Consider the following 15,451-nt stretch of genomic DNA (forward strand, 5'->3'; position numbering starts at 1 on the left):
ACTTCGGCACATCCAGCAGAACAGCCCCTCTGTGTCCTTTGGTCCATCTTCCTCAGAAAAAGAAGTACTGCTCACCTCAGCAGCAAGACACAGAGCAGTCACCTCAGCTGAATGAGGGCATGCCTTCCACTCAAATGCCCTGTTTTGGACCAAGTCATGAAGTGGCTCACGGCTGCATAGCCCATTAACACCCAAACCAATAAAGGACCCCAAAATCTCAACTCCACAAATTCCCCTCCTCTGTCTGAATGTACTAAAACCACCATGAATGGCCCGAAGTGGAAACTGCGCAAAAATGGCTGCCTTCTTTCACCAAAACACAATTTCCAAAGCAAAAGGGGAACCAAGATGTTGACACAACACACCCAATGCAGAACACAACGACTAAGCTCAAGGAAAGCGCATAAAGCAGAAGGCAGCCAGGGAGTGCAGCGCAGTGCAACGAGCAGAGTCTCAAGCCAAATACACCTGGGAATCACAGAATAGCCCACGAAGGATGCCAGGAATGGGGTCTGCACCTCACAAAGTGGCCACAAACACGACAGCATGAGTAGCACCGGATGGCATCACTAAGGAGACCACATCACTCCTCCAAAGCTTTGGACAAGGCTTCCAACATCTTCCATGACATGCGCCTTCCTCATAACTCCAGTCACACTAAAAAATGCCGACTGGGTCAAAGGATCAAATCCACAACACTGGGAAATGAAAAGGAAGTGTTGTGGGAAGACAATAACTCCCCACCTCATGACATCTCAGGGTTTGGCATGTAAAAGCAGCTCACTGCACAGTGCAGCCATGCGCAGAGGCTCTCTCCACGCCCTCAGGCACTCGCACAGCACCATAAAAGCCAGATGTGTGCTGCACGCTTTCACACCCTTCTCCTGACGCCTTCTCCTCTGCACTCCTCCAGGTAAGCCTGCACCCCGCTGCCCTCCTTCGTGCACCCCACCTGTCTTTGCTATCCACACCCCCTTGGCCCCCAGACTCTGCAGCCCGTCAGTCTCCCCAAGAGGAGGGGGCTAACCTCAGCCCCAAGCCACTACTACTTGCTCCCTGGGCCAACCCAGCACAACTCCTTGTGTCCTGAACAACCTCTGCTCACCCAACACCTTCTCTTCCAGAGACCCTCCACCCCACAGCCATGTCCTGCTCCAACCTCTGCCGCCCCTGCGGACCCACCCCGCTGGCTAACAGCTGCAACGAGCCCTGTGTCAGGCAGTGCCAGGACTCCCAGGTCGTCATCCAGCCTTCCACCGTGGTGGTCACCCTGCCGGGACCCATCCTCAGCTCCTTCCCCCAGAACACCGCCGTCGGATCCTCCTCATCAGCTGCCGTGGGCAGCGAACTCAGCGCCCAGGGAGTGGCCATCTCCTCCGGCGGCTTCGGCTTCGGAGGCCTGGGCTGCTTCAACGGCTGGAGAGCCCGCTACCCCTGCTAAGGGCCTGCGCCCACACCCTCACAGCAACCTCCTGCACCCTGCAAGGCGCCTCATGCACTGAGCTCTCATCTCTGTGTCACTGATGGCACATGGGCTCACCAGCCATGGCTCCTCTTCTCATGTCACCAAACAGGGAAGCATGGAACAACATCAGACCTTGCTGCCAGGAAACATGACCACCTCAACTTTCTTCTTTCTTTTCACTTGAAATTGTGCTCTTTCCACCTGGTGATCTCCAACTGGATCCTTCCTTTTAGTGTGTTTCTCTCAATAAAGTTCTCATGCTCTTCAGCCACAGATTCCTCCTCTTCATTCCTTCGCACGATGCCCTTTCCACTTCACCCACTGCAAAGACATGGCTCTAGAAACCATCCTATCTGGTACAAAAGGGCCCCAAGACCTCCTCTTGCAACCATGTCACCAACAAGTGCATTGATGGCTTGCAGACAGCCTTCATCTCATAAGAAAGTACCTACACCTACCCAAAGATTGGGGCACACTGAGGCTCTTCTCATACAGCATCACAGAGCTCGCTAGACCAGCACCACGCGTGAGCGGACAGCATCCTGCTCTCACAAACAGCCCTCCCCTGCCGGCTTGGACAGCTGCAAGGAGGGCCCCAGGCAGGCACGGCACAAAACAGGCAGCCTCCTTGCTCCCACCTACCACATTCCAACATCAAGGGGCATCCAGCCAGCCATGTAGCACACCCAGAGGAAGAGACAAGAGCGAAAGGCTGTCTAATGAGGTGCAATGAGCTCAGGGAGGGAACAAATGCAGTGGAATTAGAGAATACCCGAGGATGTTGGGAGGGACCCACAGCGATAACTGAGTCCAACTCATGCCTCCACACTGCACTCCTTGAAAATTAAACGGTAGATCTGAAAGCATTGTCCAAATGCTTCTTGAACTCCGGCAGCCTTAGTGCTTGTGCACTGCCCTGGGAAGCTTGTTCTGTGCTCACTACCCACTGGTGCAAAACCTTTCCCTGATCCCCCACTTGACCCTACACTCACACAGCTCCATGCTATACCCACAGGAGCTGTTCCTGTCACCAGACAGCAGAGCTGCCCTTCCTCTCCCCTGTGAGGAGACGTAGGCGGGCATGAGGGATGCCCTCAGTCTCCGCTTGGCAGAACAATCCAACTCAGTTCCCTCGTAGCTTCCATCTTCTTTGTATCCCTCCTCAGTACACTGGACAATACTTTTATGTCCTTCTTGCATTGTTGATGTCAAAAGTAAAAACAAGACTTGAGGTGAAGCTGGAGCAGCACAGAGAAGAGTGGGACAATCCCTTCCCTATTCTGCTAGCAGCGCTGGGCCCGATGTACACCAGGGAATGGGCCAGGGCACGCTGCTGTCTCAGATTCAACCTGACATCAACCAGAAAGTCCAGATCTCTTTTTGAGGAGCTGATTTTCAGCCTCGTCTCTCCAGATCCTCTTCTGTGCAGGGGATTCTGGAATCAGGTGCAGAATCCAGCATATCCTTTTGTTCAACTTCATGCCGTTGCTGATGGCCCAGCCATCTGGTCCCTCAAGAGCTTACTCCAAGGCCTCCCAAATCCCTTGAGACTCCACTGCTCCTCCATAGTTAACATCTACAAACATCTTAATTTGTACGCATTTGAGTCCTGCATTCAGATCAGTTTTCAAAACATGGAAGAGAACAGTCCCAAAATCCCGCTCAGAGAAATCCAACACCTGACCGGCCACCAGCCTGATGTAACCACACCTAATGAAAGGCGCTGATATGGACATCCGAGGCTCCCATTCACTCAACATATTATAACTCTGTCTATAAATGTGCTACACAGTTTCTACACACGGATACGGTGAAAAACACTATGAATAACTTTGCTGAAGATTATAGAAATTACGCCTATTAAGTTCCCTTGGTGAACAACATGGGAATTCGTCTCAGAAAAGGAAGTGCCCTCATGTCAAAACAAGAATACCTCGAATGCCCAGACCAGGCTTCCTCTAACAACAAAGACACAAACCGTATTGCACAAGTGCCAAGCAATGCCTCAGTCAAGAATTTCTTCCTGACATCTAAACCAAATTTCCCCTCACTCCATTAAAATGTGCTATTGCTGACATACCACGTAAAAAGTTGTTTCCCCTCCTGCCTGTAAGCTCCCTTCAAGTACTGGAAGGGCACAGTGAGGTCTTTGTGGAGCCAACTCTTCTGCAGGATGAACAAACCCAACTCCAGCAGCCTTTCTGCACAGCAGATGTGCTCCAGCCCTTTCATCTTCTCTGTGGCCCTCCTCTGGACCCAATCCATGCAGCTCAGTCAGCATTCCTGGGTGACACCCAGCAGGCCTCACACACAGTTCGGCACATCCAGTTGAACAGCCCCTCTGTGTTCTTTGCTCAGTCTTCCTCAGAAAAAGCAGTACTGCTTACCTCGGCAGCCACAAAGCACTCATCTCAGCCGAACGAGGGCACTCCTCAGCTATGCCCTTGACCACAGTGGCCTGGAGTGGCTCACGGCTGCATACCCATGTAGCATGTGTGCTGCTCATTTCTCTATGCAATCTCCAAATCCTTCTTGGAACAGTCATAGCCTATGCAGAGAAATAATAGCCTCAGCCACTGACACTCAACTCAGCAATGATCCCATAAGCTCTGCTTCAGCCTTCCAGAACAACCCACTCTCCTCCAGCTCAGGCCTTGCTACCTCTCACCCAGGCCTGAGAGGACCGTGTCCTGCTCACACAGACAGCGCTCCTCAGCCTCAATGAGCTACAATCCCCATGGATGACCTAAGCTGAAACTACACAAAAGATGCAGTCACTCCATTCCCAAATAACACCTTCACAGCGCAAAGGGAACCAAGATGTCAATGCAGCACACCCAATGGGGAAGGGAAGAGTGAAGTACACGGAAAGGGAATTGGGATGAAGGCAGTCAGTGAGCAAATGTGATGCAAGTGACAGGGTCTCATGTCGAACACACCTGGGAAACCCAGAGCAGCCCTCCAAGGATGCCAGGAAATGGGGTCCCCACCACACAGTGCAGTCACAACCCATACATCATAAGTGCGATGCCACGATCTTACTCCTTGAACAACACCCCTCCCATGCTTTAAATGCATCTTCCAACCACCCTCACGAGACACATCTTCCGAACAAATCCACCCAAGCAGTCACTCTCACTTAAAAACTGCCGACAGAGTCAAAGCATCAAATACACCACAGGAGGAAATGAAATCGGAGGGCTGTGAGAAGGCAAACACACCCCACCTCATGACTTACTAAGCTCTGGCATGCAGCAGAAGCTCTCTGCACAGTGCTGCCATGCGCAGAGGCTCTCTCCACGCCCTCGGGCACTCACACAGCAGCATAAAAGCAGCCCTGTGCCTCGCTCCCTCACACCCTTCTGACACCTTCTCCTCTGCACTCCTCCAGGTGAGCCTGCACCGCGCAGCCCTCCTTCACCCCCCAATCTGGCCCAGCTCTCCACACCCCCTGTGCCCCCAGACTCTGCAGCCTTCCTGCTCCCCCACTGCCACACTCCCCACAGCTCCACATCACACCTCTCCACTCCCTGCGAAGCCCACAGCACAGCTCCACACCAACCCCCAACACCCTCCGCTCACTCAACACCTTCTCTTCCAGAGACCCTCCACCCCACAGCCATGTCCTGCTCCAACCTCTGCCGCCCCTGCGGACCCACCCCGCTGGCTAACAGCTGCAACGAGCCCTGTGTCAGGCAGTGCCAGGACTCCCAGGTCGTCATCCAGCCTCCCGCCGTGGTGGTCACCCTGCCGGGACCCATCCTCAGCTCCTTCCCCCAGAACACCGCCGTCGGATCCTCCTCATCAGCTGCCGTGGGCAGCGAACTCAGCGCCCAGGGAGTGGCCATCTCCTCCGGCGGCTTCGGCTACGGAGGCCTGGGCTGCTTCAACGGCTGGAGAGCCCGCTACCCCTGCTAAGGGCCTGCGCCCACACCCTCACAGCAACCTCCTGCACCCTGCAAGGCGCCCCATGCACTGAGCTCTCATCTCTGTGTCACTGATGGCACATGGGCTCACCAGCCATGGCTCCTCTTCTCACAGAACAAAACTCGCAAGCAGGGAGCAGCGTCACACCACGCTGTCTGCAAACATCAGCACTGCAGATTTCTCCTTTCTTTGCACCTTAAGTTGTGCCCTTTATACCTCGCCATCTCCAAGCGGATCCTTCCTTTTCCCGAATTTTCCTCAATAAAGATCTCATGCATGCCAGCCTCAGAGTCCTCCTCTTACTTTCTTGGCACAATGCCCTTTCCACTTCACCCGCTACAAAGACATGGCTCTAGAAATAAGCATCTCGGGTCCAAAGGGACCCAGGACCTCCTCTCAGTACCTTGGCACCAACAAGAGCTCTGGTGGCTAGCAGACGGCCTTCATCTCATCACATATTATCCACACTTGTACAGAGAAAGTCAAATAGCACAATTGCACTGCTCAAGCCCAGTCAGGAAGAGCAGGATGTCCACAATCGGATCCAGTCATAGAATCATAGAATCACAGGATCACCAAGGTTGGAAAAGACCCACAGGATCACCCAGTCCAACCATCCACACATCACCAATAGTTCTCATTAAGCCATGTCTCTCAACACAAACGTTCCTTGAACACCTCCAGGGTCGGTGACTCCACCACCTCTCTGGGCAGCCCATTCCAGTGCCTGACCATCCTTTCAGAGAAGTAGTATTTCCTAACGTGCAGCCTGAACCTTCCCTGGTGCAGCTTGAAGCCATTCCCTCTAGTCCTATCACTGTCACACGAGAGAAGAGGCTGACCCCCAGCTCACTACAACCTCCCTTCAGGTAGTTATAGAGAGCAATAAGGTCTCCCCTGAGCCTCCCCTCCTCCAGACTGAACAATCCCAACTCCTTCAGCCGCTCCTCATAAGGCCTGTGCTCCAGACCCCTCAACAGCTTTGTTGCCCTTCTCTGAACACCCTCCAGAGCCTCGATGTCTTTCTTGCAGTGAGGGGCCCAAAACTGGACACAGCACTCGAGGTGCGGCCACACCAGGATGGAGTACAGAGGGATGATCACTTCCCTGCTCCCGCTGGCAACACTAATACTGATACACGCCAGGATGCCTTCTTTTTTATATGGACAGATTGCTGGCTCATGTTCAGTCGGGCATCAACCAATACCCCCAGGTCTGTTTCCACTATACTCTCTTCCAGCCACTCTGCCCCAGGCCTGTAGCATTGTCTGGGGGTGTTGTGGCCAAAGTGCAGGACCCGGCACTTGGTCTTGTTGAACCTCATCCCATTGGCCTCAGCCCAGCTATCTTGGACCGTTGAAGCCAAAGCTGAACACAGTAGTTGAGGTGAGGCCACAGCAGCACAGAGCACAGAGGGACAACCCTACCCTCTCCCACTGGCGGTTCTCATCTTGATGCACCCCAGGGTATGGTCAGTCGTATTGGCTGCCAGGGCACGCGGCTGACTCAGATTCAATTTGCCACCAACCAGAACCTCCTGATCTCTTCCCGTGGGGCTGCTCTTAAGTCTCCCATCCCCAAGTACCCACATATCTCTCAGGTATCCCCATTCCAGGTGCAGAATCAAGCTCTTGCTCTCGTTCAACTTCATGCCATTGGTGATGGCCCAGCCCTCTGTGCTCTCAAGAGCTCTCCCAATGCCTCCCCAGTTCAGACAGTCAACTGCTCATCTGTAGTCAGTATCATACACAAACCTTTTACCTTGTATGCATTGGAGTCCTGCATCCAGATCATTAAGTACAACATGGAAGAGAACAGATCCAAAAATGGAGCTCTGTGGAATTTGACACCTGACCGGCCACCTGCCTGATGTAACCACATCTAATAAAAGTCTCTGAGGTGGGCTTGGCAGCCACCAGTTCACTCAGCATATCATGTATTTGCCTGGATATTTGCTAGAGAGTTTCTCCAGAAGAATTTGGAGAAAAACACTATGAATACCATTGCAAAAGATCATAGAAATGACACCTATTGCGTTCCCTTGGTGAACAACATGGGTATGCATCTCAGAAAAGGAAGTGCCATTATTTCTGAACCAGCATACCTAGAATGCCCAGACCAGGCTTCCATGGATATTTGGAATTGGGAAATCCTCTAACAACAAAGACACAAAGCATAGTGCACAAGTGCCAAGCGATGACCTCACTGACAACACGGCTCCCATTCAGTGTTTTGGCCACTTCTTTGGCGTGCCATGACACGAACGTGCAAGATCACTCCTTTGGCCTCCAATACCCTCACTTGAAAGGTGCCGCCAGTGCCAAAAGGACACGTCCTCAAGAGAAGGACGCAAACAGGCAGAGTTGCTGGAAGGAGAACACACATCAAATGACTGGCAACACTACGTCATGCAAGAGCTGCACCTGCACAATGCTGCCATGCGCAGAGGCTCTCTCCACGCCCTCAGGCACTCACACAGCAGCATAAAAGCCCGTCCTGCGCCTCACTCCCTCACACCCTTCTCCGGACGTCTCACTCCTCCAGGTGAGCCTGCACCCTGTTACTTTTCTTCCCCTACCCCACCTGGCCCAGCTCTCCACAACCCTCTGCCCTCAGACTCTGCACGCTTTCCAACATAACCCCACCACCACACTCCCCACGCCCCACACCATGCCTCCCTGCTCCCTGGCTCACCTCAGCACAGCTCCTCTCTCTCCCAACACCCTCTGCTCATTTAACACCTTCTCTTCCAGAGACCCTCCACCCCACAGCCATGTCCTGCTCCAACCTCTGCCGCCCCTGTGGACCCACCCCGCTGGCTAACAGCTGCAACGAGCCCTGTGTCAGGCAGTGCCAGGACTCCCAGGTCGTCATCCAGCCTTCCACCGTGGTGGTCACCCTGCCGGGACCCATCCTCAGCTCCTTCCCCCAGAACACCGCCGTCGGATCCTCCTCATCAGCTGCCGTGGGCAGCGAACTCAGCGCCCAGGGAGTGGCCATCTCCTCCGGCGGCTTCGGCTACGGAGGCCTGGGCTGCTTCAACGGCTGGAGAGCCCGCTACCCCTGCTAAGGGCCTGCGCCCACACCCTCACAGCAACCTCCTGCACCCTGCAAGGCGCCTCATGCACTGAGCTCTCATCTCTGTGTCACTGATGGCACATGGGCTCACCAGCCGTGGCTCCTCTTATCATGGCACAAAGCTAGCAAGCAGGGAACAGCGTCACACCACGCTGCCTGGAAACATGAGCACTGAAACTTTCTTCATTCTTTGCACCTTGAACTGCGGCCTTTCCGCCTGGTGATCTCCAACTGGATCCTTCCTTGTAGTGTGTTTCTCTCAATAAAGTTCTCATGCATGACAGCCTCAGACTCCTCCTCTTACTTTCTTGGCCCAATGCCCTTTCCACTTCACCCGCTACAACGGCATGGCTCTAGAAACCATCATGCCGAGTCAAACAGAACCAAAACACCTCTTCTCACAACCATGTCTCCAACAAGAGCATTGCTGACTAGCACATTTCCTTCTTATAGTGAGGGGCCCAAGGCTGAACGCAGTACTCGAGGTGCAGCCTCACCAGGGCTGAGGACAGGGGGATGACCACTTCCCCTTCCTTCTGGCAACACTACTTCTGATATAAACCAGGATGCCACTGGCCTTCGTGGCTATATGGAAGCCAGGCAGCAACCAATACCCTCAGGCCTGTTTCATCTACACAGTCTTCCAGCCATACTGCCTCAGGCCTGTAGCGCTGCTTGGGGTTGCTCTCTCTGAAGTGCAGAGCCTGGCACTTGGTCTTGTTGAACTTCATCCCCTTGGCCTCAGCCCAGCTATCCAGTGTGTCCACATCCCTCTCTCGTAGCTAAGGCCTTCCTACCTCCAAGCACATCAACACTTCACACCAACTTGGTGTCACCTGCAAACTTACTAAGGGTGCACTCAGTGCCGTCATCCAGGTCATCAATAAAGATATCGAACGGGACGTGCCTCAACATTGATCCCTGGGGAACACCACTCGTGATCGGTCACCACCTGGATTTAACTCCATTCACCACCGCTCTCTGGGACCACACATCCAGCCAGTTCCTTACCCAGCAAAGAGCGCATCCGAGCCATGGGCTGCCAGCTTCTCCAGGAGAACACAGTGGGAGACAGTGTCGAAAGCTTCGGTAAATTCTAGGCAGACCACATCAACAGCCTTTCCCTCATCCACCAGGCGAGTCCCTCAGTCAGAAAAGGAGATCCGGTTGCTCAAGCAGGACCTGCCTTTCATGAACCCGTGCTGGCTGCTCCTGATCTCCCGACTGTCCTGCACACGCAGTGTGATTTCCCTCAGGACAGTCTGCTCCATAACCTCTTCGGGAGCCAAGGGGAGGCTGACAGGCCTGTAGTTCTCTAGATCCTCCTTGCGACCCTTCCAGTAGATGGGAGTCACACTGACAAGCCTCCAATCCTATGAGACCTCTCTGGTTCACAAGGAACACTGAGATATGATGGAAGGCGGCTTGCCTGTCACCTCCACCTGGTCCCTCAGCACCCTCAAGTGGATCCCGTCCAGCCCCATGGACTTGTGGCAGTCCAGGTGGAGTAGTAGGTCTTCCGTAGTTTTCACCTTAATCGTGGGAACTTTATTCTTCTCCCCATCCGACACCCCCAGGTTTGGGGGCAGACCAGGATAACGGGTCTCACTTCTGAAGACGGACTTAAAGACGGCACTGAGAACTTCCGTATTTTCCTTCACCTCAGCAGTCATAATCCTTGCCATATCCAGTAAAGGATGGAGATTCTCCTTAGCTCTCCTCTTCCTGTCAATCTATTTCAACATAGAATTATAGAACCATCAAATTCCTCAGGTCGTCAAAGACCTGAAAGATCATCAAGTCCAACTTCAACCTAACCGTATGACCTTAACTCTAACAGCCCACCGCTAAATCATGTTCCTGAGCACCACATCCAAAGGGATTCTAAACACATTCATGGATGGCGACTCAACCACCTCCCTGGGGCCCCTACTGCAATGCTTAACACCCTCTTCTGTAAAGAACTTTTCGCCAATATCCCACCCAAACCTCCCCTGGTCAACTTGAAGCTATTTCTCCTTGTCCTGTCACCTGTCACCAGGGAGAAAAGAGCAACACCACTCCCATTTACGCCAATGGCCAAGCTGAGCTCAATCTGCACTTTTGCCTTTCAAATACTGTCATAGGCAAACTTATTACTCGGTACGCATTCAAGTCCTGCATCCAGATCATTTAGTAAAACATGGAAGAGAACAGATCCAAAAATGGAGCTCTGGGGAGTCTGACACCTGATTGGCCCCCTGCCTGATGTAACCACATCTCATAAGAGCCTTAGATTTGGACTACAAAGCCAACAGCTCACACAATGAATTATGTCTTTGTCTATGTATGTGCTAGACATTTTCTCTAGAAGGATATGGAGAACAACTGTATGTAAAAAGAATTTCTGATGTCTATAGACAGTATGCATATGAGGTTCCCTGGCTGAGCTAGATGGGGAATCAGCTCATAAACGGAAGTGCCATCATCTCTGAACAAGGATACCTAGAACGTTAAACCATGTGCCCAGGGATGCCTGGAATTAGCAACTCCTCTAACAACAAAGACACAAAGCATAGTGTACAAGAGCCAAGCGATGACCTCACTGACAACACTGCTCCCATTCAGTGTTTTGGCCACTTCTTTGGCGTCCCATGACACGAACGTGCAAGATGGCTCCTTTGGCCTCCAATACGCTCACTTGAAAGGTGCCGCCCGTGCCAAATGGACGCGTCCTCAAGAAAAAGAATGCAAAAAGGCAGAGTTACTGGAAGAACAACGCATACCGCATGACACGTAAAACTACGTGACACAAGAGTAGCTCGCAGCACTAAGAGAGGGCCCTTAACATTCCCCTTTGGGGTAAGCATGAGGGACTCGCCTCCAACTACACCCGGTGCCCCCCATCACAAGGCTCTGGGCCCACGCCTTCAGCCAGCAGCTTCCAGTCCACCATGATCTCCACCTGTCTAACCCATACTGGGTCAGCTTCTGGATGAGTATGGCATGTCCAATCATACAATTCTAGAAATATGGAGTGGTAAAGGTTGGAAGGAATCTTAACAATTATCCCTCCCGTGGGCTGATGGCCAACCACCGGGTCATGGACCAGGACCCAACCTTGAACACCTCCAAAGATGAAGAGCCCTCAAGTTGACTGGGCAGCCTGTGCCAGGGCCTCACCGCTGCCTCAGTCAAGAATTTCTTCCTGACATCTAAACCAAATTTCTCCGCTTTCTGTTAAAATGTCCTGTTGCTGTCACAGCATGTAAAAAGTTGTTTCCCCTCCTGCCTGTAAGCTCCCTTCAAGTACTGGAAGGGCACAGTGAGGTCTTTGTGGAGCCAACTCTTCTGCAGGATGAACAAACCCAACTCCAGCAGCCTTTCTGCACAGCAGATGTGCTCCAGCCTTCTCTGCGGCCCTCCTCTGGACCCACTCCATGCAGCTCAATCAGCATTCCTGGGTGACACCCAGCAGGCCTCGCACACTTCGGCACATCCAGTTGAACAGCCCCTCTTTCTACTTTGCTCAGTCTTCCCCAAACAAAGAAGTACTGCTTACCTCAGCAGCCACAAAGCATTCATTTCAGCTGAACGAGGGCACTCCTCAGCTATGCCCTTGACCACAGTGGCCTGGAGTGGCTCACGGCTGCATACCCATGTAGCATGTGTGCTGCTCATTTCTCTATGCAATCTCCAAATCCTTCTTGGAACAGTCATAGTCTATGCAGAGAAATAATAGCCTCAGCCACTGACACTCAACTCAGCAATGATCCCATAAGCTCTGCTTCAGCCTTCCAGAACAACCCACTCTCCTCCAGCTCAGGCCTTGCTACCTCTCACCCAGGCCTGAGAGGACCGTGTCCTGCTCACACAGACAGCGCTCCTCAGCCTCAATGAGCTACAATCCCCATGGATGACCTAAGCTGAAACTACACAAAAGATGCAGTCACTCCATTCCCAAACAACACCTTCACAGCGCAAAGGGAACCAAGATGTCAATGCAGCACACCCAATGGGGAAGGGAAGAGTGAAGTACACGGAAAGAGAATTGGGATGAAGGCAGTCAGTGAGAAAATGTGATGCAAGTGACAGGGTCTCATGTCGAACACACCTGGGAAGCCCAGAGCAGCCCTCCAAGGATGGCAGGAAATGGGGTCCCCACCACACAGTGCAGTCACAACCCATACATCATAAGTGCGATGCCACGATCTTACTCCTTGAACAACACCCCTCCCATACTTTAAATGCATCTTCCAACCACCCTCACGAGACACATCTTCCGAACAAATCCACCCAAGCAGTCACTCTCACTTAAAAACTGCCGACAGGGTCAAAGCATCAAATACACCACAGGAGGAAATGAAAACGGAGGGCTGTGAGAAGGCAAACACACCCCACCTCATGACTTACTAAGCTCTGGCATGCAGCAGAAGCTCTCTGCACAGTGCTGCCATGCGCAGAGGCTCTCTCCAAGCCCTCGGGCACTCACACAGCAGCATAAAAGCCAGTCCTGCACCTCACTCCCTCACACCCTTCTGACACCTTCTCCTCTGCACTCCACCAGGTGAGCCTACACCGCGCAGCCCTCCTTCACCCCCCAATCTGGCCCAGCTCTCCACACGCCTGGTGCCCCCAGACTCTGCAGCCTTCCTGCTCCCCCACTGCCACACTCCCCACAGCTCCACATCACACCTCTCCACTCCCTGCGAAGCCCACAACGCAGCTCCACACCAACCCCCAACACCCTCTGCTCACTCAACACCTTCTCTTCCAGAGACCCTCCACCCCACAGCCATGTCCTGCTACGACCTCTGCCGCCCCTGCGGACCCACCCCGCTGGCTAACAGCTGCAACGAGCCCTGTGTCAGGCAGTGCCAGGACTCCCAGGTCGTCATCCAGCCTCCCGCCGTGGTGGTCACCCTGCCGGGACCCATCCTCAGCTCCTTCCCCCAGAACACCGCCGTCGGATCCTCCTCATCAGCTGCCGTGGGCAGCGAACTCAGCGCCCAGGGAGTGGCCATCTCCTCCGGCGGCTTCGGCTTCGGAGGCCTGGGCTGCTTCAACGGCTGGAGAGCCCGCTACCCCTGCTAAGGGCCTGCGCCCACACCCTCACAGCAACCTCCTGCACCCTGCAAGGCGCCTCATGCACTGAGCTCTCATCTCTGTGTCACTGATGGCACATGGGCTCACCAGCCATGGCTCCTCTTATCATGTCACCAAACAGGGAAGCATGGAACAACATCAGACCTTGCTGCCAGGAAACATGACCACCTCAACTTTCTTCTTTCTTTGCACTTGAAATTGGGCTCTTTCCACCTGGTGATCTCCAACTGGATCCTTCCTTTTAGTGTGTTTCTCTCAATAAAGTTCTCATGCTCTTCAGCCACAGATTCCTCCTCTTCATTCCTTCGCACGATGCCCTTTCCACTTCACCCACTGCAAAGACATGGCTCTAGAAACCATCCTGTCTGGTACAAAAGGGCCCCAAGACCTCCTCTTGCATCCATGTCACCAACAAGTGCATTGATGGCTTGCAGACAGCCTTCATCTCATTATAAAGTACCTACACCTACCCAAAGATTGGGGCACACTGAGGCTCTTCTCATAAAACATCACATTGCTCGCTAAACCAGCACCAGGCGTGAGATGACAGCATCCTGCTCTCACAAACAGCCCTCCCCTGCCGGCTTGGACAGCTGCAAGGAGGGCCCCAAGCAGGCACGCCACAAAACAGGCAGCCTCCGTGCTCCCACCTACAACGTTCCAACATCAAGGGGCATCCAGCCAGCCATGTAGCACACCCAGAGGGAGAGACAAGAAATAAAGGCTGTCTAATGAGGTGCAATGAGCTCAGGGAGGGAACAAATGCAGGGGAATCAGAGAGTACCCAAGGATGTTGGGAGGGACCCACAGCGATAACTGAGTCCAACTCATGCCTGCATACTGCACTCCTTAAAAATTAAATGGTAGATCTGAAAGCATTGTCCAAATGCTTCTTGAACTCTGGCAGCCTTAGCAGGCCCTGCTAAGGGCCTGCGCCCACACCCTCACAGGAACCACCACCACACTGCAAGGCGCCTCATGCACTGAGCTCTCATCTCTGTGTCACTGATGGCAAACGGGCTCACCAGCCATGGCTCCTCTTTTCATGGCACAAAAGAAGCTTGCAGGGTTCTAGGTCAGCTCATGCTGCTGAAAAAAATGACAACAGTACCATTCTTCTGTCTTTGCACCTTAAATTCTGGCCTTTCCACTTGGTGATCCCCAAGTGCATCTGGACTTTACGTGTGTTTTCCTCAATAAAGTTCTCATGCATGCCAGACTCAGAGTCCTCCTCTTGCTTTCTAGGCTTAATGCTCTTTACACTTCACCCAGTACAAAGACACGCGGTACACATACAGGGCCTCAATGTCATTCTTGCAGTGAGGGGCCCAAAGCTGAACACAGTACTCGAGCTGCAGCCTCACCAGGGCGGAGTACAGAAGGATGATCACTTCCCTGCTCCTGCTGGCCTATTTCTGATACACGCCAGGATGCCACCGGCCTTCCTGGTTATACAGGCACACTGCTGGCTCATGTTCACTCGGGCATGAACCAATACCCCCAGGTCTGTTTCCGCTATACTCTCTTCCAGCCACACTGCCCCAGGCCTGTAGCATTGCCTGGGGATGTTGTGGCCAATGTGACCAAGTACCCGGCACTTGCTCTTGTTGAACCTCATCGCATTGGCCTCAGCTCAGGTATCTTGGATCGCTGAAGGCAAAGCTGAACACAGTAGTTGAGGTGAGGCCACAGCAGCACAGAGCAGAGGGGGACGACCCTACCCTCTCCCACAGGCGGTTCTCATCTTGATGCACCCCAGGATATGGTCAGTCATTCTGACTGCCAGGGCACACTGCTGACTCAGATTCAATTTGCCACCAATCAGAATCTCCTGATCTCTTTCTGTGGGGCTGCTCTTAAGTCTCCCATCCCCAAATACCCACATATCTCCCAGGT

General features: G+C 53.1%; 4 protein-coding genes across 6 annotated transcripts; all 4 read left to right on the forward strand.

The window, feature by feature from the left end:
- Window positions 1–820: 820 nt before the first annotated feature.
- On the forward strand, window positions 821–1,732 carry LOC121113099 (feather keratin 1-like). Its single transcript, XM_040696095.2, has 2 exons — window positions 821–913; window positions 1,125–1,732. The coding sequence occupies exon 2, from the start codon at window positions 1,145–1,147 to the stop codon at window positions 1,439–1,441; it is 297 nt and encodes a 98-aa protein (XP_040552029.1). The 5' UTR covers window positions 821–913; window positions 1,125–1,144; the 3' UTR covers window positions 1,442–1,732.
- Window positions 865–13,834, forward strand: LOC121113100 (feather keratin 1-like). 3 transcript variants are annotated; one of them, XM_040696098.2, is made up of 2 exons: window positions 865–913; window positions 13,227–13,834. In XM_040696098.2, exon 2 carries the CDS (start codon window positions 13,247–13,249, stop codon window positions 13,541–13,543), a length of 297 nt encoding a protein of 98 aa, XP_040552032.1. In that variant the 5' UTR covers window positions 865–913; window positions 13,227–13,246; the 3' UTR covers window positions 13,544–13,834. The 3 variants fall into 3 exon arrangements, with proteins under 3 accessions (XP_040552032.1, XP_046783135.1, XP_046783136.1); XM_046927179.1 differs by lacking the exon at window positions 865–913 and adding an exon at window positions 4,836–4,856; XM_046927180.1 differs by lacking the exon at window positions 865–913 and adding an exon at window positions 7,919–7,936.
- On the forward strand, window positions 4,768–5,674 carry LOC121106442 (feather keratin 1-like). The gene is made up of 2 exons (XM_040696096.2): window positions 4,768–4,856; window positions 5,067–5,674. The coding sequence occupies exon 2, from the start codon at window positions 5,087–5,089 to the stop codon at window positions 5,381–5,383; it is 297 nt and encodes a 98-aa protein (XP_040552030.1). The 5' UTR covers window positions 4,768–4,856; window positions 5,067–5,086; the 3' UTR covers window positions 5,384–5,674.
- LOC107052811 (feather keratin 1-like) lies at window positions 7,921–8,750 on the forward strand. The gene is made up of 2 exons (XM_040696097.2): window positions 7,921–7,936; window positions 8,146–8,750. Exon 2 carries the CDS (start codon window positions 8,166–8,168, stop codon window positions 8,460–8,462), a length of 297 nt encoding a protein of 98 aa, XP_040552031.1. The 5' UTR covers window positions 7,921–7,936; window positions 8,146–8,165; the 3' UTR covers window positions 8,463–8,750.
- Window positions 13,835–15,451: the final 1,617 nt, after the last annotated feature.

The sequence above is a fragment of the Gallus gallus genome, chromosome 2, assembly GCF_016699485.2.
Source record: "Gallus gallus isolate bGalGal1 chromosome 2, bGalGal1.mat.broiler.GRCg7b, whole genome shotgun sequence".
In the NCBI taxonomy this organism is placed as follows: domain Eukaryota; kingdom Metazoa; phylum Chordata; class Aves; order Galliformes; family Phasianidae; genus Gallus; species Gallus gallus.